General features: G+C 37.7%; 1 protein-coding gene across 7 annotated transcripts in view; it reads left to right on the top strand.

The window, feature by feature from the left end:
- ccser1 (coiled-coil serine-rich protein 1) overlaps window positions 1–22,258 on the top strand; it is a 266,374-nt gene that overhangs the window by 190,001 nt on the left and 54,115 nt on the right. For 2 of the 7 annotated variants that reach the window (XM_015340419.2, XM_069186905.1), the window contains one exon: window positions 17,756–17,800. The exons of 3 other annotated variants lie outside the window; for them this stretch is intronic. In XM_015340419.2, coding sequence (XP_015195905.2) covers window positions 17,756–17,781 — 26 coding nt within the window. In that variant the 3' untranslated portion in view covers window positions 17,782–17,800. Of the gene's footprint in view, window positions 1–17,755; window positions 19,991–22,258 lie in introns of those variants that run through there. 2 more of the 7 variants (XM_015340420.2, XM_015340418.2) reach the window with 1 other exon arrangement.

The raw sequence follows: 22,258 nt of genomic DNA, 5'->3' as shown, positions 1-22,258 counted from the left end.
AGATGCGCCAAAAAATACTTGCGAAGATGTGCTCAAGATTACCGGGACATTTGCTTTTTCCTGAAAGACATATTTGCAGTTCATTTCTACGTGTGCAGCGATGCGCAGGATTAAAGTGCAAATGGGAGGGTGTTTCACTAGCATTAGTACAAAACCTACGGAGCTGAACCTCTGCTGGCAAACCCTTTCTCATACCTCTCCATTTACATGTCTGAAGTGCAGATTGCAGGGAGGATTACACTGAATACAGCACATTTGCTAGTCTTCATGTGTGGCGTTAAATCCTCAGTTACACACTTGTGAGGTGAAGAGGGGTTTGTGTGGGAGGAAAAACTGATGAGAATCGGATTTCTGGCCAAAAAAAGAACGGAAAACTAGCCTCAGACATGAACAGGTTTAGTTCAATTATCATGTGAATACTCAGGGCAAAATGGGATTTTTTTATTTTCCCTTTATTGTTTCCTCGGAACCAGAAATTTCACATCCAAATCTTACATACAGTAGCTCATAGTATTTCCTTATGTGCCAGCATTGCAGAGGCTGCAAGGGAAGACTTGAGTTAAGAAAGACATGACATTCAGTTTTCAAACCCAGACCTCCTTGGGGTGTTTTTGAGGAAGGTATCTATCACAAATCTTTAACATTCTAACAGTTTCCTGTCATGTCGGTTTAAAGTCATAGAGGAATACCTGAGTTCAGGTCAGATCTATTATTCATGTTACAGTCAGACAGTGGACTGGGGAATTGAGCAAAATCCTCAATACTTTAAATAATGATCTGCCATCTTGACAAATTTAAGTATTTTTTTAATTTTTGAATGGAATATATTCTGTGCACACACCCACAGACATGAAGACTAAACTAGTATACTGAAAGTAATCTCTTCAAACTTGGAAAATACATTCCTTTTCTTTGCTGAGTTCTGTAAAAGTGCCAAAAGGAAAAGAATGGTGTGAATTAATTATAAAACACAATAGTCTGCACATTCTTGCAGTCATTGATATTGAGAGAATCACACTTTATCCTGCATGGGAACAATATTGCCCCAAAATGACAGCTGATCACCAGAAAGAAGAGTAATACGAAAGTAAACCAAGTTTGGCCATTTTACTATCTTGCTCATCATAAACAACTTGGACTGTTTATTGATCTTTGTTTCTGGCTCACTAAGTCATTACTGTAGCTTTAATGCACCAGTAACCGAACACAATATCTGTTAATTTAAAAGTATTTTACTTCTTACTGTATATCAAATAATGAACTAGAAAACTTTGGTTTATGTTCTTTGAAAGCATTGCACTATTTTGTTAATGACGTATTTGCTTCAGACAGAAGAAGTTTTCTGTAATTCAGTGACAATGCCCAGTACATTATTTAAAGATGAAAGGTTTATTGATTTAGTTCAGGCAGAAATTAGGCCACGATCCAGATGAGGTGAGGAAGCCACAGACAGAAAGGATTCACATACGGTTTGTTAACAAGATCGCAGTTTCTTTTCAGTGTACCTCCTGGATCTCAATACATCTCTTATAATTCACCATTTAGAGTGCATGACAGCTCTGGGGTACATTCTACAATCACCAGCCATCAAATTTGTGGTGCAAAAGTGCACGCTATCCTAGTAAAGACATGTACCCTAACACAGATTGTGTGCCAAAAGCTTGTTTTGAAAACCCAGAGATTGTTGAGACAAAGATGTAAAGACTGGGAACTGTCAATTGATTATCAATTTCTTACATCTGTACTTCTACATGGAAGGGCAAAGAGACACTTTCAAGAAAGCTTAATGAGATATAGATCAAGAAGAAGAAGAAATGTGTTCACTGCACACATGCTCAGGCTGGAATGTGTTTGTTTCTGTTCTCCATTAAATAATCAAAATGATTAACCATTATTTAACCAGAGGTGCACTCCTGGACATTCTATATTGTGAAATAAAGAAGAGTTCCGGGTTCAGTAACACCAGTGTGTGGCAGTATTAGTGTTACTGTACCTGTTAATTATTTTTCAATTTCCTCTACCTCAGTTATGATTATGTGAAAAATGCAAATACATTCTCAATTTCAATATTAATATGATATTTCCATTTTGATACTGTTTTAAAATATGACTGCAGTTTAACTGTTTTTTGAAAATCGGAATAGGAATTTCAGCCTTCATGGCAGGGTTTTTGTGCATGATGCGATCTTGACTGTGCATAAGAGCGAGTTATGCTGAATTTGACCCTAGCCTTGCATTTTTTAAATGAAGCCAAAATGCGTCTTCACATTGAAGAACTGCAGATTTCAAATCCATTTGCAGTCATTGTTATTTTTGTCACTTTATGAAGCTGTGCTTTAAGTGTTTCATTATTGCTATAATGTGTTGCTGAGATTTGTCAGAAGAGTAGTGCTCTTGTTTTCTATTGTCAACTTTTATTGTAAATAGGAAAATGCACTAAGCAGTAAAGTGTGTCATTGTCCATTCTAAAGCCTAGTCAGTACAGCACAGTCCTAGATTGGGCACTGGTTGTATTATAGGACTTACTGCTTCTATTGGAGCTCATTTAACCAGCTGGGAAGACTGGCATCTTTCTTGGGGACAAAACTGCCTTTTCCTTAGTAGAGACTTGAGGCCTTCATCCTCTAGTTAGGAGTTTTCTTCTTGATTCTTACAAATGCTGTTTGCAGAGCCAAAAAAAGTCTCAAAACTTAAAACAAAAGCAGTAAACAAAAAACTTCAGTGAGACAGCCTTTATTGTAACATTAAGTGGAAGAGAAGTTAAGACAATGTCTAAAAAGTGTTTTCGTCAGTAACAAAGCAAGAGCAACCTGCCAAAATCCTTCCCATTCTTAGTTGTACAGCCCTTGGATTCTCCTCTAAGGTATTATAGTGAAAACGACTTACAGTGAAACAATCATTAATCAACAGAGACAGCCGAGTGGGTGTTGTTTGATGTAAACCACAATTAGCCCACAGGAAAATCTCTGCTTTCTCAAGATGAAAGCTGTTGTTTGCAAAGATAAAAAAAAATCAAATTTAAACAGAGGGCGTCATATTGTTCTAAAAGTTTGGGAAGTGATGTTTGATCCACACTGTTTGACTGAGGATTGTGTTTTATGTGTATGGTCATTCTGTCCAGTGAGGTGTTCACAGGGATTTGAAATCCTTTTCAAACCATGTGCTTGCAAATTTCAGGAATCGCAAAGACTCATATCTTAACAAAGTGTTTGTGTAGGTTTTCAATATGTCAAAGATATTGAGTTATGTAAGATAATCTCAACTCAAGTGTTAAGAAAATCCCAGACCACACAGTTAAAGATAGCTTTAGGGTTTAATGGTTGCTTTAGAGGCCTTTATAAAACTGTAAATATTCCGGAATTCTATTAAATTTATTAAGCACCCTTGTCTCCGTTAAGTTATATAGGAATACTGTAAAATAGGTAAAATCTTGGTTTTGTTGTATAGTACTTGTACCATAGTAACAATGGTAAGGTGTTGTTAAGACCGCGGGTTTTGGTACGGAATGGAGCAGGCATGGGACTCAGGCAATGGGGTTGAACAATACATTTATTAACTTGAACTGGGGAAGGTACACACACAGAGACAGGGGTTACAGCGCTGCACCTACACTAACACACACACACGAAGGGAAGACACAGTCTCCCGGCCTCCGCCCCACTGTATACAGTCCTTTTGTCCTGCCCCCAGTGCTGTTCTCAGCCAGCCTTGCGTGCGCATGGCTAAAGCGCCCCGCGTGGCGCTACAGTATAATATGTTTGTTTTCATTTGGGAATAATACAGTATGTTTTGCAAACTACAATACTGTATAAATGTTTTTTTTTACTTAAGTGGGAAAGCATCTTAGTTTTTAGTTTTTATAACATATAATTAATAATAATAATAATTGCTTACACTTATATAGCGCTTTTCTGGACACTCCACTCAAAGCACTTTACAGGTAATGGGGACTCCCCTCTACCACCACCAATGTGCAGCCCCACCTGGATGATGCGACGGCAGCCATAGTGCGCCAGAACGCTCACCACACATCAGGTATCAGTGGGAAGGAGAGCAGAGTAATATAGCCAATTCATAGAGGAGGATTATTAGGAGGCCATGATTGGTAAGATCCAATGGGAAATTTGGCCAGGACACCGGGGTTACACCCCTACTCTTTTCGAGAAGCGCCCTGGGATTTTTAATGACCACAGAGAGTCAGGACCTCGGTTTTCCGTCTCATCCGAAGGACGGCGCCTGTTTACAGTATAGTGTCCCCGTCACTATACTGGGGCATTAGGACCCACATGGACTGCAGGGTGAGCGCCCCCTGCTGGCCCCACTAACACCTCTTCCAGCAGCAACCTTAGTTTTTCCCAGGAGGTCTCTCATCCAGGTACTGACCAGGCTCACACCTGCTTAGCTTCAGTGGGTTGCAGGGTGATATGGCTGTTGGCTACAAATATAATATAGGTGATTATAAATATAATAAATATAGGTGATTCTCTGTTGAAAAGGCCATAGAGCAGTGTTGAAGTTTTAATATAATGTGTTAAGTTTGATTGTATTTATTTACTGTATTTAATTTTAAGAGGCTGGTTAACAAATGTGTGAGCTTATCGTGATTCTAAAATGTTTTTCATACATTTCAAAGTGATCTTTTTGTGGACAATAGGCTATTTGTTTCTGTTTTCTTTTTGTCAATTTATTTTGTACATTCATTCATACTGTATTGTGGTTTTCACGGTTCTATCCATTCATCCGTTGTCAAAATGCTTATTCTCCTAGGGAGCAGTTCAGCACCCAGGGAGGACTTCTTTTGCCCTAGATGGGATGTTAGTCACTGAGAAGGGATCAAATCAGCATAGCCTTACAAACCTGGATATTGTGCCTTTGTTTGGAGGGAAGAAATCACAGCACCTAGAGAAAACCCACATGAACACAGGGAGAACATGAAAACGTCATGCAGAGGGTGGCCTAGCCTGGACTTTAACCCATAATTTCAGAGCTCTGAGACAGCAGCACAAACCTCCATGCCACTACGTGTCCAGTACTGCCCACTTTAGTACTGACACGTAATAGTTGTGTGTCCAATACCATTGCTGATTACATTTATGTCTAGGTAATTGATGTTGGTAATTCAATTAAGGGAGAACATTGTGTGAAGAATCAAGATTTTAATTGTGCTGGATTGACAATTGGTCAGTCTACAATTTTAATCCATTCTACAGTACCTATTTCTCAACTTGCCATGAAGCTAAAAGCTTTTGGTCTTTAGAAAACATCAAATTCTGTGCAGTCTGAAGTAATACTCCTGTCTAGAACAACAGCTAATTCCATGAGCTAATTGGACAATGATGCAGGAAGTACAGAGAAATCAAAGTAGTGGACTGGCCAGTTCGGATGTTATGGTCAGATCTGAAGGAAGGCTTGGGTGAATATGGGATTTGTCTGCAGTGGTACTGTAGCATTGACACAATATTCAAAGAGTGATAATAATTTGTTTCTTTGTGAACTGAAGTGGAAAGTGAGCATTTCAAAGGGCTTTTCACTTGTCATTCAAGTGTTGTTTACATTCTTCTTATAAGGGGTGTAGACATGATTGGATCATGAACTATGCTAATCTTTGATCTCGTTGACAAATTCAGTTTTGAATTTGTTTTTTTTTTGATTTACAGTATTTTACTTTTGAATCTTCATGCAGAATAAGGTGACCTTCTATGAAGCACTTGAAGAAGTTAATTGTTTTCAAGATTATTAAAAAAAGTTTTATAGACATCCAGAGTACACTAGAGTAATACATTCCAATTTAAAACAGGTATTGAGGTAAATAATGACATAAGTAATATTGTTGCCAGTTTCAACGATTCAGTTAACTGGTTAGTGTTAATATTAAATAAATGGCATTGCTTTAAAATAACAGGTAATGTAATTTAAAAAAAAATCTAAAAATAGAAGATAAAAAATCAACAGTGAAAGTAGGAGGATTAATTTAAGCAAAATGCGTTTTTTTGAAGTATGTCATTGTGCTGTTAATAAAGTACCTCTTCTGCGATCAGCACTTAGATGTCAGTTTTCACTTTAGATGCAGACACTGAGATGTACTTTTGTCAGACTGAAGTCAGAAAACTAAATAACTCTTATCTACCCCATTCAAACAAATTAGAAATTATCCCAGATGAAGGCTGAGAGGTTCCTGGTGCATTTATTAGTGCTGATTTCCTATAGTGCGTGCCCTCGGGTCGGTTTTTATAATACAGAGGCAGGATTTGCATATGCATGACCAGTTCTCTTTGATAAACGATGCTCAGGCTTTGATTGTAATAAAGGTTATCAGAGTCTTGTGAAATGCATGGCTCGAACATTGAGCGCTGTGCGAAGGAAAGTGTGTTTTGACTGTGGATGTGTTGATTAGATAAAGCCAACTCTTAAGAAACATGTCATTTTCTCATCTTAATTAAATACAGACTGGGCGAGGCGGGTGCTTTTCAGATCTGCTTTTCCAAGCAAGTGGCTGTTGTTTGTGTAGCTTTTTCTTTCAAAGACTGATCATGGTACATTGTGTTCCTCCCACAGGACTCCAGTGATTTCATTGGAAAACAGGTGGTTGCTGCTTTAGTGCTTTATTTTAGAAAGCAATTTCTGTTTCAGAAGGAGAATCCACGTTGCCAACAGAGCAGGGTTAAAACCGTCTTGGATCAATACTGTTGCGAACATCCAGATGGGTATGAGCAAAATAAAAGTGTTTTTGTGCTTTTCTGTCCTGTCTTCTCCTGTGAATTTGGATTTTTAGATGGAACAGTGTGTATTATGAACCCAACTTTGATCGACAGAACAGAGTTCTCATGCGATATAGCAAGAATCCTTGTTTTCAGTCACGTGTAACACAGATTTGGACCATGTTTTGTATTCTGTGCCTTTGCTGTGTTCACCAGACTCTACGGCACTTTATGGTCCAATATTCAGAACATACTGTAGACCTACTGTATGTTGAACTACACTGTAGTCGCCTGCCAATTTCCAAATTTCAAACCCAGCGTTAAGTGCCAGCTTTCTACTGATAGAAGTAAGAAGTTTCTATCAAATAGAAAGTTGTGTTCTGAGTTTGTGATGAGGGGGTGTCTCACAACTTTGATATAATCTAGGCCACCAATGATTTTCAGAATGTAAGGCTGTGAGTGTAGCTAGGTTTAGATTTCATGAAGGCAATTGGGAAAAGCAGCACTGCCGTTTTCTTAAATGAGCTATACTGTATACAGTATACACACTGTATAAACCGTTATAAAATTATAAAACACATTCATAATTAGAGGTAGTTTTATTTTTCTCCAGTATAAGGTGCTGTAATAAACACAGGTGCTTTACCACACCAATGTACTGTATAGTCAGTCTGATCCAGACTGCTGTCTCAGGCACACCTTCAACCACCTGTGTCATACAGCCCAGATAAGTACTAACCCTTCTGTGCCATACATATAGGAATACAAGCACTTTACTGAATTGTGGAAGAGACTTGTAAATAATGAGAAAATGAAATGATCTTTTATCTCCTACATAGAGGCAGCCAAGTCTGTTCTTAGGGAGTCTTTTTTGGGTCTCCCTAAATCCCTTTCACTAAAAACCTGCAAACACAGACCAATAATAAAAATAATAAAGTTGATTAAATTAATGTATTAAGAAAAACAATAATAATAAACAAAAAAGTGGTTTTTAGAAGCACTATGGCTGTCCCTCCAAACAAGTCCAGACTGAGATCTTGTTCCACGCTGATCAGTGATCACACAGTATGGTTAGAATAATTGGATGTCTGTCTCAGCAGTTAATGAATCTATATACAGTATATATATGTATATTCTGTGGTGATTAAACTGTAGATACATACCTCCCTTTGCCGTGTATTTTTACTCTGTGTTGTAAATCAATTGAAGTTGGTGAGTTGTGATTAATATATAAATAGAGTGAAAGAAATATTTGCCAAAATGCATCGAACTGCCACTCAAAACATTTCCAAAGGCAATAAAACATAGCGTTGTGACAGAAGGTGTATTTCCCTTGGAAGTGGAAAGAGTTGCAGTATGCTTGTTATGTCTTTGAAAGGACTCTCGGGAGGGTAGCTTGTGCTCTGTTAGGCATTTGTTTCTTCAGGCTCTCGAGCCACAGAATGGGAAGGTGCAAACCTTTTCTGACAGATGGTGACAAGGGTAGGAGTTAAGTGCTAGGGGAAAAAAAAGATTGCTGTACTGCGTGGCCCAGTAAAAGACTGAAAAAGTTAATGCCGGTCAAGTTTTGTTCTGACAATTGTTGTGCTCATCCGACTCATTACTCGAATTCATCGTAAATATGAGCAGATACATTTCTCTGAGAAGAGGACTGCTCAATTCCTCTTATTTTTACTTTTGGAAATTACACATTTTCTTAAACTGTGCTTCGGCAAACAGATGGGAATGCGAAAGTCAACACTGCAACTCAAATAAGCTACTCAACTCTTACGGTCTGTTTTTTTTATCCTGATATCTCATACCCTCTCCAGTTTTGTTGTGTGGTAAAAGAAGGCGGGTAATATCTATACACTATACAGTACAAGCCCCAGTGGCTCCTCAGGCCAGAGCTCATCCTGGTTTCCATGGTGTCAAGCAAATGAGAGCATATGATGACAGAGACTATGCAGGTGGCCTTTCATACAGATGGGTGGACAGGAGAAAATGGGGTAATATAACTCAAAGGCACAACCATAGTGTCTGCAGCAGGGATTCAAATCGACTATGTGTCAGTCAGGAGTCCAGAAACTCACTCACTGTGCTACATATCCTCATATTATTTATGAAATATAAAGATTACTAAGGATCTTGTCTTGTACATTTAGTTACTAAATGATTCTAATATCTCTAATATATTATTATTTGTAGGCAATTTCCAAATCGGCTCCACGACAGCTCATCCAGAGCTCATACTGGTTTCTGTAGTGGTAAGTGGATTAGAGAGCACTCACCATCACTGGCAATGCAGTTTCTGCAACAGTGACTTGAAACCACAACTTGAGTCATGCGTCTGTTTACCAACTACTGTACGTTGCACTGACTCCTGCATGATTTAAGACTTTTTGCAAACTAAAAGCAGTATTGTAACTGGAAACTGAACAATTAATTTCTTGGATTCAAATGGTTAAATAAGGCCCTTGAGAATTAGGGGAAAAGAATGCTGGCTATGTTCCTTGTAACTTTGGTCATATTCACAGTTACAGACGATCCGTGCTAGTTTTTTATGTTCATTACAGTAAAATAAAATACACCATCTGGATTCACACTCTTCAATTTTAATAACATGTTGTTTATTCTAGCATACCACAGACGGAAATGATTAAAAGTTCTTAATTGTTCAAGCTCTTAATTACAAGTTTCAAGTAAAAGTTACAAAAGTATTATCTCTCTGTAGTATTGTCTCTTGTTTTCTGAAATATTTTCTTTCTATCCAGATCAGCAGATAATAATATCATATAAATAGAGTAGGAATACTCTTGTTTGTTTATCGTCTTTGAAGATTGGGATTTGGACACCCTGTATGATCACCAAAGATAACATTGACACATATGAATCAGTTAAACTGTATGTAAGCCTTAGAGTATTGTTCTAACTCTGTATGGTTTTAAGGTTGTTTTGAAAAACAAAAACTGCAAAATTTGTATAAATGAACTTCAGGCTGGCTGGCACTGCACAAGTAGAGTGGTACAGGAGCTAAGATGTTTTTTAGCTTAAACTACTGGGAAAGCAAAAATTATCTCATTCACCTTTTTAATTCTGTTTTCTGAACCTGAAATGACAATTTTTGTTCTCCCCATTTTTAGTTGCCTGTTTTTATTCAGCCTCAGAGTGGGGACAGGCAGGGGATGTGTGAGCTTTATTTTCCTTAAATTGGCACATTCCAAAGCCGGCTGCCATTCCACAGAATTCCATGTTGAGTCCCTTGATTCCTGTTGGACCACTGGCATTCACCCAGTCCCATCAGCGCTTCACCCCACTGCTGTGGGGCATCGCTGTTGAATAATGACACAAAGAAGACTGAAACGCCCAGTGTCTGGACTACAGGACGCAAAGGCACATCATTATTGGCTAAGCCACCTACAATAGGAGTCCCATCTCTTTCACGTCTTAAACACAAAAGTCAGTTCTTAACTTAAAGAGGGATGAGTAATCTATCACATACAGTATGAGCTGCTATCCAGCCTACCTGGAGTCCACATTAAATCGAAGCTGATAGTCTTTCCACTCTCCTTATATACCTGGGGCCAGCCTAAATTGGTTCTCGTTTATCCAGTTTAGCCTGACTGCATTCTCACAGCTTTACATCGCTCCCATCCTGTCATTTGTGGCCGGCCAAAGGAGAGCTTCACAGCCACAAGGGCACAAACTGAATCTCATTCCCTTCCATTGTATAACCAAAAGTGTTAAAAAAGTGAGGCCACTTTCAGCTGTGCTGTTGTGTGTGTAAATTGTGTGTGAACCGCCATACTATGTACTGATAAAATACAAAGTGATGAGTGCTAATTTCACCCATCTTTGTGAATTGCTTCTTGGTATCTTAAGAGTTTTAGAAATGCTCATTGAGGATCCCAGAGTGCAGGCTATGTAGATGAGCTGAATGTTTCAGATACAGGAGACTCTTTCTGAAAAGATGTGCCTCCTGCCTGAGGTCCCAAAAGCACCATCTGTTATGTTTCGCTTCAGTCCTTGGGACATTTATCACTTTATAAATCCTGAACTAATCCTTAGGTATTTAGCTACAGCTTCTTGATTTACAATTTTTTACTGCACATAACACACTTACTGTAACTGAATAAACAAAGTACAGATGCAGCCATTCAAAATGGGTGAGGTATTTCGCGGCATACCCCGGTGGGCGTGTCGCGGTATCACGCGGTATCACGCAGTGTCACGCAGTGTCACGTTTGACGCTCTGCCGGAAACTATCCGGCGTCACCTTGTAAAACCACCAGGGGGAGCTTAACCTCTCATGTACAGCATTTGAGCCTTTAATTTTGAACTGTGTATTACAGCATGTTAATCATCAGTCATTAAAATGTTGGTATATTTTATGAAAGCAAGATTGCTCAGTTGGACAAAAGTACACAACCTACCTTTATCAGAAATTTTTATGCATCAAAGCCTTTACTGAAGATATTACTAATAGTATTAATAATGGATGACTTTGGACAAGCTGTATACTCAAAGTATAATTTCTTTAGCACATTTGTACAAGCACTTGGAATCTGTCCAAGCCATACTTTGTCAGGCATTTTGTTTTACTTTAACGGGCATAAAAACTTCCTTGCTTTTAACAGGGCGTTTCATAATTTCTAACTACGAAAATGATTTAAAATGCGACACTTATCATTCAACTAGAGCTCAAAATATCACAAGGATCCTCAAGAGCACAGCAAAGAGTGTATTAAAAGACACTTGTATTTATCAACGCTTTCTTTTCCGTATACCAGATTTTATGGAACCACTTCAGAAGGGTGTCAGCCAGTCAGATTCCAGGAATCGGTACTTTAAAGGAAAAATACACACCGGTATTCCATTTCTCCCTAACGATTTTAAGCATCGAAGTATTTAACTAGCATGTGAAATAGCGTGTGAAAAAGTGGTAGTTTTAAGCTTTTCTGCTAATATAATATGGAATCGCGTATCTAAAGAATTTAATAACGGTATGATTATATTCGTGTACTGCGACAAGGCTGTGTGGGGCTGTTTCGCCTCCCTGTTCATGCGAGTTGTCTTATAGCCTACTGGTTTACGTGCCTGACTAACAACTGGCAGGTTGTGTGTTTGAATCCAGCTGGTGCTGGACTTTTCTTTCAACAAACATTTCTTCGAAAAAATAGAATAGCGATATTATGGACAATCAATTGACTTTTATATTTCAAAATATCGCAACATGATCGATTCTAAGTCATTTTTGATAACAATGAATAGTCACCTTTTTCCCTTCTGACAACGGTCCCTGCTTCTGCTTCCTGCTTCTATTGTGTGTGTGTGTGCAACAGAGTAAATTTTTATAGAGAAATGGAGGCTGGACAGTATGCGTTACAATATAAACATTTATATTGATTTAAATCGTGTTCTAATTTAAATCGCAAACGCGTGTTATTTATTAAATATACAGAATACTGCCTCTCTACCTAAGATTGGTTGCCGGTTTCCTAGTTTATTCTGCTGACCATTGTTGATTTATTTACACCAGATGCAACAACTGGGTCTAATAATAGAAGGGAACATGTTGATTAACAGCTCAATGTATTTAATTATCTCCAAAATGTCAGTATTGAAAAAACAATTAATTTAAATTTTTAAGATCCCAGATCTTCACTTATATCCTTTATTTAGTTTTTTTTAAAACATAACATGCAATATATAAGTGACACGGTGCCAGCGAGAAAATTTATGCTATTTATGTAGTTTGCACATTTGCACTTTCATTGAACAGTTTGTTTCATTAAATCAGCAGTAATATCAGACATCAAATATCACAAATCTGTCAATAGTGGCAATGAAACGTCATGAATTTGACTAAAAAAGTTCATAGACAATACATCTGTAGTGTGACACAGCCCAGGATAGTTTTAAATTATATTTTTGTCTATTTTATACTTGTCCAATATAATTCTGCATAAATTAACCATACAGATATTGTTAGCTCCACATGTCTCTATACATGAGAATGCTTTTCTTCTATTTTATATCCGTCTTAAAATGATCTATTATCTTTAACTCTTCTTTTTAAGTATAGGGCAATGCTCTTTCAATCTGTTTCAGCACAGCATAAATTAAATTGCAGTCCCCTGTATTATTCCTAAAGCCACAGAGCCCTCTGTTCGATTTCAGCAGTCCAGGTCTGGGCACAGCATTCTAAGTGTAATAGAACTTGTGGGTTTAGGGCGGAGCGGTGGCTCTGTTGCTAAGGATCTGCGCTTGTGGCTGGAAGATTGCCAGTTCAAATCCCGCAGCCAGCAGAGGAATCTTACTCCATTGGGCTCCTGAGCAAGGCCCTTAACCCTAACTGCTCCAGGGACACTGTACTATGGCTGACCCTGCGCTCTGACCCCAGGCTCTCTCCCTGTCTGTGTGTCTCATGGAGAGCAAGCTGGGGTATGCGAAAAGATAATTTCTAATGCAAGAAATTGTAAAGGGTTAATAAAGTAATGTTCTCTCTCTCTCTAATAGGCTTAGTATAGCAACATTAATATTGAATAAAAGCCTGGTGATCTATTTACCATTTTTCATATAAATTACCACCATATTGCTGATTTTAGAATATCAAGTAATGACACATCTAACTGCCTTCTTCTATATTAGGAACAAGTAAAAAAAAAAAAGAAGAAAGAGAACACAACGTTTCGGCCGTGGAGCCTTCTTCACCCGAAACGTTGTGTTCTCTTTCTTCTTTTTTTCAGCATGGAATAAACCTATTACTTGTTCCTTTGCAGCCTACGCATGCTGACGCAGCTACCCACCTGAACTTCTTCTATATTATACTTGTAATATTTTGAAAGATCCACCTTTATTTATAATAGACTAAATAAAATACAGTATCCAATGTAAATATCCAGAGTTTAAATGACCCTGGGGAATAAGAGGTATCTTTATTAACAGTGGAGGGTGGGAGCTGTTTGGTCATCCAGACTGTTTGTATACAGTTCACAGAACAAGGACGGTTCTGAAACGGAACCCAGTGGTACTGCTCAGGATACTTAACTCTAACTCAGAAGTCATTGCTTACTTCTGAGCTTTTCTGTCACTCTTTCTGTCTTGTCACCAGTTGTGAATCCATGTTATTTTGTTCTAATCTCTTTTCAGTTTTCTTATTTCTTTATTAAATTCCTAATAAAGTAAATTGTCACACACACATTAGCTTAGCCAACCCCTGCTAAATAAATTGCTAAGAATTATGCTAAATAAAGACCATTTCTGAACACAGATTTTCCCCACTGATATTATTACTGCATATCACTTATCCTTCACTTTAGCCTTTATTGTAGATTAAATGATTTTTCAGATGTACAGTATGTTACCAGTTTTCTGTCTATTTTTCACATTGCACCTGGGAATTATATCTCAAGTATTGGGATGCTTTCTTTTAAAAAACATTTATTAAAATGATACTGCAATAAAGTAGATTACAATTCTGTTTTCTAGTTTCCCTGTTTACCCAGCTGACTGTTTTATCTGCACTGAAGGTTGCTCCCTTGGGACTCCATTCCATTCTGTTAAAGACACCCAGACTAATGTTTATGTGCAGTGCATTCTGCTATCTTAAGGAATGTGGGTAGATATTACATTGCACAATAAGCAACCTGTACATTTGTCAAAAATGAAAAACTCTTGTTTAGCACTTCATGGAAGAGTAAGGCAATGCAACCTCCCCACTAGCAGAACGGAAGGCAGAAGGTTTTACTGTCCTACTGTTGGCATGTCCGTTGTCAAGGGCAACCCTAGTGATGCTGCCAGGTGTAAAATTGCTCAGATGAAATTAAAGATAGACCTGGAGAAGTTAGCTAACAATCTTTCAATCTGCTCCAGGCCAGGAAGGCGCCGTCCAATGCTATCAACTATAATCTAGCCACTTCTAATGGTGGATTTGGAGGTGTCATGTGAGCTGTACTGAAGCTGGTTTTTAAAGTACTAAATAACACACAGTGTTGTTGGTGTTGATGCAGTAATTCAAAATGTGCACTGTTCTGTCAATACAGAAGACACGGTTTTCTGCAAGTTATAACTGAAATTGTTTTGCGCATAAAGTATAAGGATGTTAGAAAATCCATTTGCTGTGTTGTTTAAAATAAACTGGCCCTGTTAAGAGACACTATTCATCACAGTCATGGTAATTTTTTTATTAATTCTCTTTGCTTTCCCCTTCAATGTAACATAATTATCCCATTGCAGTAGTGTGTCATTTTTCAGTAGCCCTGAATATCTTACATATATCTTTCATACCTCTCTGCTGTTAATCTTGACTAGATCATTTGCATGAGTGGAGAGCCTTGACATTGAGCGAAATGTTCTCATTCCAATGTGGCGATGCAAAGAGAACAGCAAGTCTCCTAGCAGTTTCATGCCGTTTAGGGACTGCACACACAAACTGTCTTGGGGTTGACAACTTGTACAGGAAAATGCTACCGCTGATCTTCACAAAAGTACAAACAAGACAGTCAGCTGTTGGGTTAAGCCCCCCAAACAAGTCTTTGATATTTGCAGTTTGTTCCCTCTCCGAAAAAATGTCACGTACAGTACTGTCCTGTACTCTGGAGTTTGCTTGTCATCTGGCTCTCCTGTGTCTTCTGCAAAGAGCGTGTTGCTTTAGGGTTTTAATAGTGAAAGCACTGTAGCTCAAGATTGACAATACTTGTACTTTACTAGGGCTTTATTTAAGGCCAATTAGAAAAATACAGAAAATGACCAAATTGCAAATGTTTTGCCTTCCCTGACTTGTGTAAAATCAGAATCTAGTTTATGTTCTGATCCATATGGTATATATACAATATACAGTATATTTATTTATATAAAATGTGAATATTTTATAAGAAGAATAATTTATGTTATTAATAGATAATTTGTGTTTGCAGCAGATAACGTCACAGCGTTTTTCTTTTAGGAAAGCTATGAAAATCACCTTTGCAGGTTGATCTTGATTCAGGCAGGAAAATAAATTGAGAGAATTTCTGAATTAGATCTTAATGCCACGGCCTGTTGTGTACAGTACTGTAGCTCTTTGACTGCCACAATCCATGAGCCTGGAAGGTGCATGATGGTGACCCTTTTCACACTTGGGATATCCTCCAAGTGAACAGCTGTGTACATTTTGCCAATTTTCCCCTCCTTACTAAGAAAAATCGACTGGCCAGTGACACGCATAACCTGATTTGTCAATTCCAGAAAGTATGGAGTCAGATCCTGCTCTCCCAGAGTGCAAGGCTGCAGTAATAGACTTGTACTCAGTCTTCCTTTTACTTTGCTCCAAATGGTATTTTATTTGATAATAGACAGACTCTAAGGAATCGTATATCAAATGCAGTGCGAGATCTAGGCAATAACATTAGGAAAACAAGCAATAAGCAGTTCTTATTTAGACGTTATGAAGCACACATGCAAATGCAACAATACTTAAAAAATAATACAATGCATAACTTTGGTGAGTGGAAAAAACCTTTCTAATTCCTCTACTAATCTTGTAAGTGACATCTACCTTATTACACACTGTGCATGCGATTCCTAGGAGGAATCCCTGGGCAGAGCAAGTGGATAGTTTTATTTTGCTGGCTTTTGTCAGTCTGGCAGGGATAGCTATCACAGTAGACTTCTAACACTGGCTTAATGGAATTTCCTCTCCTTGGCCTACATTCAAACTCCTTGTTCTCCAGAGCAGAGTGCCAGTAATTGAAACTTCTGTTATAGTTCTGATTTAAATGAAAATATTAATTGACTTGCATAGTAGGTTAATAAAACCAGCTTCTCAGAGCTCAGAGGGATGGGATACTATGCTGTTTTTTTTCTCTTCAACTGTTTTAGCATTAGGAAAAGCCATAGTGGACTCCATTTTAATGTTTTGTCATATTTGTTCCTCCCCTTTTGTCTTCTTGTTTATGTGTCTGTTTCAGAAATAAATCAGTAAGTGCATCGAGAGAACCTTGCATAAACAGGAGTAGATAAGAAATGTGCAGTTTTTTACAACACTGTTCTTGTTCATATCATTTAATGTTTGAGGTGGTGGAAAGGTGACATTCATAAGATTTGCTTGAGCCATAATCGAAACCTAAAAAAAACTCTGTTTTATGGTCCCACACAAGAGCTCTTCATTTGTAGTGTGGATGGTATCTATAACACTGTCTGAATGCATCTAAGATTCTCGGATTTGACTCAGTTGACTGAGTGGCACTGTAACATATTGGTCTTCGCCAAGCAGGTGATCCTTGATGCACAGCCACACCGCCTTATCTGGGATATCCTGTTGACGTGTGGGCCTCTTGTCTCCTTTGTGCACATTTTCAAAACCTGTGATGACAATGAAATGATTCCAGATTTTGCATAGCTAAAAGAATTTAAAATAGAGATAAAAATGCCTTATTGTGTGTAGACATACCGTAGATTTTGGTTTTGATTTTACTCTTGGTTGGACAAGTCTGCCAGATCATGCTGGATATCCTGCACGAGCTTCTGTTAGCTTGGTCTTTCATGTGAATTGCACACTAACCTTTGAATACTGTATGTCACACCATCATTTTGTTTTTAATGTTTCATGTTCATGATCATAATGGTTTCATTTGGTTCTTTTTTACCTACATTGTAAAACCCTGTTTTACTCGCAAGAGTTCTAAGTTTTTGTGGCATAAGACAGTCAGCAAAATTCTGAGTAAAATGTTGACCTTTCAGGATAAAATTACAGAATTAACTAAATGACAAATAACAGAACAATTTTCTTCAGCTAAGCAATTCATTCTTTTTAGCATTTGTCCAGAAAGGGACAGAAATGGGGAATGGAGTGATCTTTTTAATAAATTCCCCTCATCCTGGAGGGCCATATAATCTGTGGGTGGTTTATTAATTCACTTTCTGAGCACCATGTGCAGAGTCCCTGCTGTCCAGTGCTTGCTGGGTAAAACAGAAAGTCGTTTACATTTTGCCTTCATTTGTTTCTTTGTTGTCATCATGTTGTTTATCATTTTTTTCTGTGTTCTATTTTTTTCCCCTCTCTTCATTTCCCTCATCTATTTTCCCTGGCCATGCAGCTCCTGTAATCATTACCACCGTCTGAAGGAAATCCCAGGCTTCAGGTACGGTGCCCATGCCGGTGTGCTCTCCATTAACAACACCCCAGAAGCGTTTAGTGAATTGACATGTGTTTCATTAATTCTGAAAGAGGCCCTGAAGCCTCCAAGCTGGGCTCATTGTGGAAGTCTGCAGCACTTTAGCTTCCATTGATCTTCCACTGGTTTTCTCTCCTCATTTCTAAAGCAAAGTGTGGCTTCTCGGCTGAAATGTGAGCATTAAATACAGTATGTAAAATATGATACAGCTATTCCGACCTACTGTTATTGTGCCTGGTGTAAGCAATTGCATGTCCTGTTTTGCATACAGTACACAGTACATATAAAAACTAGGAAAATGACTCATTTTTTATTGCTCAGGTAATTCACTGAAAATGTCTACATTAGTGATATGATCACTAATTGTGATGGACATAATATATAATATAATATATTTCTAGATAATATGATTGCCTTTTATGTAAAACTATATATAGAAACATTTTTCATTTCAGTATCTGAAATGCTTCAATTCAAAGATTTTCCCTGGTGCGGTAATACAGTCATACTCTTAGTTGTAAGAGCAGTGAAATGGAAACATGACCGCAGAATGAGAACACTTTCATGCAGCTGAACTAGACATTTTGAAGAGTCAACCCCTGTGTCCATGTGGAATCGAGGTGATGTAAAAACTATACTTATAATAAAAACAGCATACAGTACATAATCTGTACATTTTAAAACATTTTTACCTTAAAATGATCTTAAAGAGGGTCAGTATTCTCATTGAGAAACTCCTTTATGGTTAAGTATACAGTACATTCCAAAATTCTTAAGTAATTAATGTATATATACTGTACAGTATATCCTTATAAAGAACCCCATTCCAGGATATGGTGGAAACAGATATACAGTATATTATTGGTCTCTATATTATTTAGCTCTTCATCCAATCACAATGCTTCATGAAACAGTTCCCTGCAGCAGTGTGATTGGACAAGGAATAATTTGTTTTCATACCAATGAAATATATAATGTATATATTTATAGGTGAGTACAAAGTACTCAAACTCAAAGAAGCAGCTGTATGGGTTAAAAATGCATCAAAACACATGTAAAAGCTTCTGTTTTAAATGTTCTTTTCCTGTGTTATTTACCTGTATAATAACCTACCTTTGTAATAATAATTACCTGTGTAATAATTGTTATTTGATTTAGGTCTGTATCTGTATGAATGTTGAAGTTATTGTATATATACATGAGGGAATGTGTTTGTATTATGTTATTAAAAATGTAATATTCTTTTAAAATGATGGCTACTTCAGAGACAGCTGTATAGGCTCTTCAATGGCCTGCTGTAACTGTCTAAAATGGATGTACTGTACTGTCAGGAATATTGTTACCTTCTAAATCCTGAGTTCCTAAGCATTTCTCGACAATAGAGAAGGGTCCAAAGTAACAGGTCACTGCCAAATGACCCATCTTTCCAGTTGGAGTGGTGGTGGTTGGAAACTGCTTGGGCTTTTCTTGGTGGGAAAGGAAGGGGCAGTTTCTCCAAAACAGTGGTACCCTACAGTTCTCCTAAACTGATAGTGGTGTAGACACCAGCATGAGATCCTACAGTTCTTCCACACAATCCAGTAAGACAGTGGTACAGACACCACCATGAAACCTGCAGGTCTCCCACACACTATCTGGATAGTGGTGCAGATAGCAGCATGAGATGCTTTAACAGAAAATGTTGATTCACTCCCTCCTCTGCCCAATGCCCAGTACTGTGATTCCACAGAATGGTTTGCAGGACCCATAATTTAAAGAACACACGTTCTAAATGCAAATAACTGACATTACATATTCCTGTTCTGTGTTTTCCACATTACACAGTTACCAGATTCATCATTTTCAGTACTGAGTCTAAAACACCAAAAAGAGAAGTGTTGTTTTGAAACGGATATATTTGAGCTGAAAGAATACCCTCAGCCTTTTTGTTTTCCTCTGTTAACAGAAGACTAAATGACAGAGTTAAACCTAAAGCTGAATGTTATAATTATTGTATTTTTAAGCTGCTTTTACTTTGTACTTTCACTATGTCTGACTGTTATGTCATTCATTGTAAAGAGCTTTGAGATGGTAATCACCATAAATAAGAGAAATAAAAAATGTTTTTTATTTGTATAGAAGCACCAGTATACAGTATGTAGAAACTGGTAATTAAATTCAAGGAAGTTTTTTTTTACTGTGTAATTATTTCCTTCATTTGTATTTCTTAATTTGCTAACTAAATTTCACAAAACAGATAGATGTAGCAGGTGAATCTGGTGTCTCTATGAAATCGGTAATGAAACCTGTTTCTTCATTCTTCCAGATAACGTAAATACCCTTAGCTTTTCTTTTGCCTGAATGCCAAGATTATATTTCAATTAGATGCGCAATTCATGTCTCAAATAATAGTAGTTTCACAGCGAGAATTCTCACAATGCATTTTCCTCTGTTCACAAAACAATAACAGATTGGGAAATAAAACTTAAATAGATCATTCTTCTTTCCACAAGTAATTCTCTTTATGCTGTACCAGTCTTTCATCAAGAAAAGGATATATTTTCCTTAAGTTTTATGTCAGTGCAATATTCTGCATTCCATGAAAATTAATGCTTTCGGTTAAGCTTTTAGGAATGGGTCCGGTTTTTGTGACAAGAGGAATTTTATATACTGCAAAATGCTGTTTGCCTGAGTTTTTAAAATAGAGTTAAGCCTATAGCAAATAATCCAAAACTCATTTAATTTCAGTCTTTTCAAAGAGACTGAAAGCACTTAAAAGTCTTATGCCATCCAAAACCAGATATTTCAAAACAGTTTTATGATAGTTACTTCCTGTGTGCTTAGACATAACCAGTCTGCACACATCATGCAACATCAACTGTTTGATACTGCCTGCATACTCCATTTACCAAGCATCTTTAAGGCCCTGGGGCTCCTATAAGATCTAGCACGATACTTTTATGGCTTATTATCAATCTCTATTAAAAGAGTTTGCGACAACATGTTTGACCATTGTTCAGACAAGGTCTTGATGAAGAACTGCTGATTGTTGCTTTAACATCAACAGAACATTAAGTTTGTGTGTGTGTCAGGGTGGAATGTAGCTAGATATACATGACCTTCTGTAATTTTTTCTCCCAGCAGCAGAGAGGAAGATGTTTTGGATATCCCTCTCCCTTTAGATCTTATGTTTAGATGGTACACCTTCATACATCCTCTGCTGTATGTAAGGGGCTCTGCAGCATGATGAGTTTAGGAACACCCACCTCATTGTCTCCACACTCTTACATGGCAATCAGAATAATCAAGACTAGATCTTAATTTGTCTGTTGTGGGGTTTTGTGTACACTCATTTTTGTCACACATGACCTTCGGCAGCATTTCTGGATCAAAGATGTTCTGGACCTGTTCATAGGTTAATATAGCTGGCTGCAAGCCACATTACAGTGTGTTCGGAACTCTGCTTTACTCTGGGTATTATTCCCATCAGTTTGCCAGTATTACTTGGGGGCGATCTGAAAAAGGATGTTGTACTGTGACTTCGCCATCACCATCACCATCACCATGTGACATTAACTCCACAAACAGCAAACCATAGTGTGTGACACCTTTGATGAAGTGTGTGGTACCTTTTGGTGACTGGTAAAGTGTTGTTTTGTTTTCAAACTTGCAGCATGCTTGCATAAAATTTCATTGAAACGTGCATAGTGTGCCAACAAATGAAAGGACCAACTGCACAGCAGCGCCAGAATTTAATCGAGCTAGTACTTGTTTTAATTTACTCTGAAAAGCCTGATTCTCAGTGAAAGTTGAATAGTGTATTAACAAGTTTGAATGCAATTAAAATGAACATTTCACATCCTAAAAAAACACCGCTAGTGGTATTCTCTTCAAAGGCCACTGTTAATGTCCTAGGATCAGTGCTGATTTACACAGAGCATGTGACAGAGATGAGGATACTGTATCGACTGGCTTCATCAAGACAATGAAAGTTCATTAGAGCAGCTTCACAGTACAAGCTCTGAATTGTTTAATTAAACTCCCATTGTTTTTTTGTGGTGGAGGTCAGAGAAACTTATAATACTGGCTTCAAAATACAATAGGAGTCAAGATTCATCTTTACAAGATTCAGCTTTGATTACCTCTTATGGGTAATCAGTGAAATTGCATAGCCCAGTAATGCTTTTAAAATTAGGGCTGGTGATTTAGCCAATTACCCATAAGCAACAGGCAAAAAAATCTTTGTTTTTTTAGCAGGTCTAGTTAAAATGTGACAAAATGTAATTCCTGGTAAGGGTTGCAGCAGCCTGGACCTGGAAGAAGAGTGCAAGGAGGAACCACACCCTGGGCAGTGCGCTGGTAGTAGTGTAATGAGCTAGAGAAACTTTGCTAATTTAAAGGACAGCGTAAGTACAGCAAACATTGACAAACATCTGGTTTGGGCAC

The sequence above is a fragment of the Lepisosteus oculatus genome, chromosome 3 (genome assembly GCF_040954835.1).
Source record: "Lepisosteus oculatus isolate fLepOcu1 chromosome 3, fLepOcu1.hap2, whole genome shotgun sequence".
NCBI classification, from domain to species: domain Eukaryota; kingdom Metazoa; phylum Chordata; class Actinopteri; order Semionotiformes; family Lepisosteidae; genus Lepisosteus; species Lepisosteus oculatus.
Note: the sequence above shows the minus strand (reverse complement) of the source record. Positions and strands in the feature narration are given on the sequence as shown.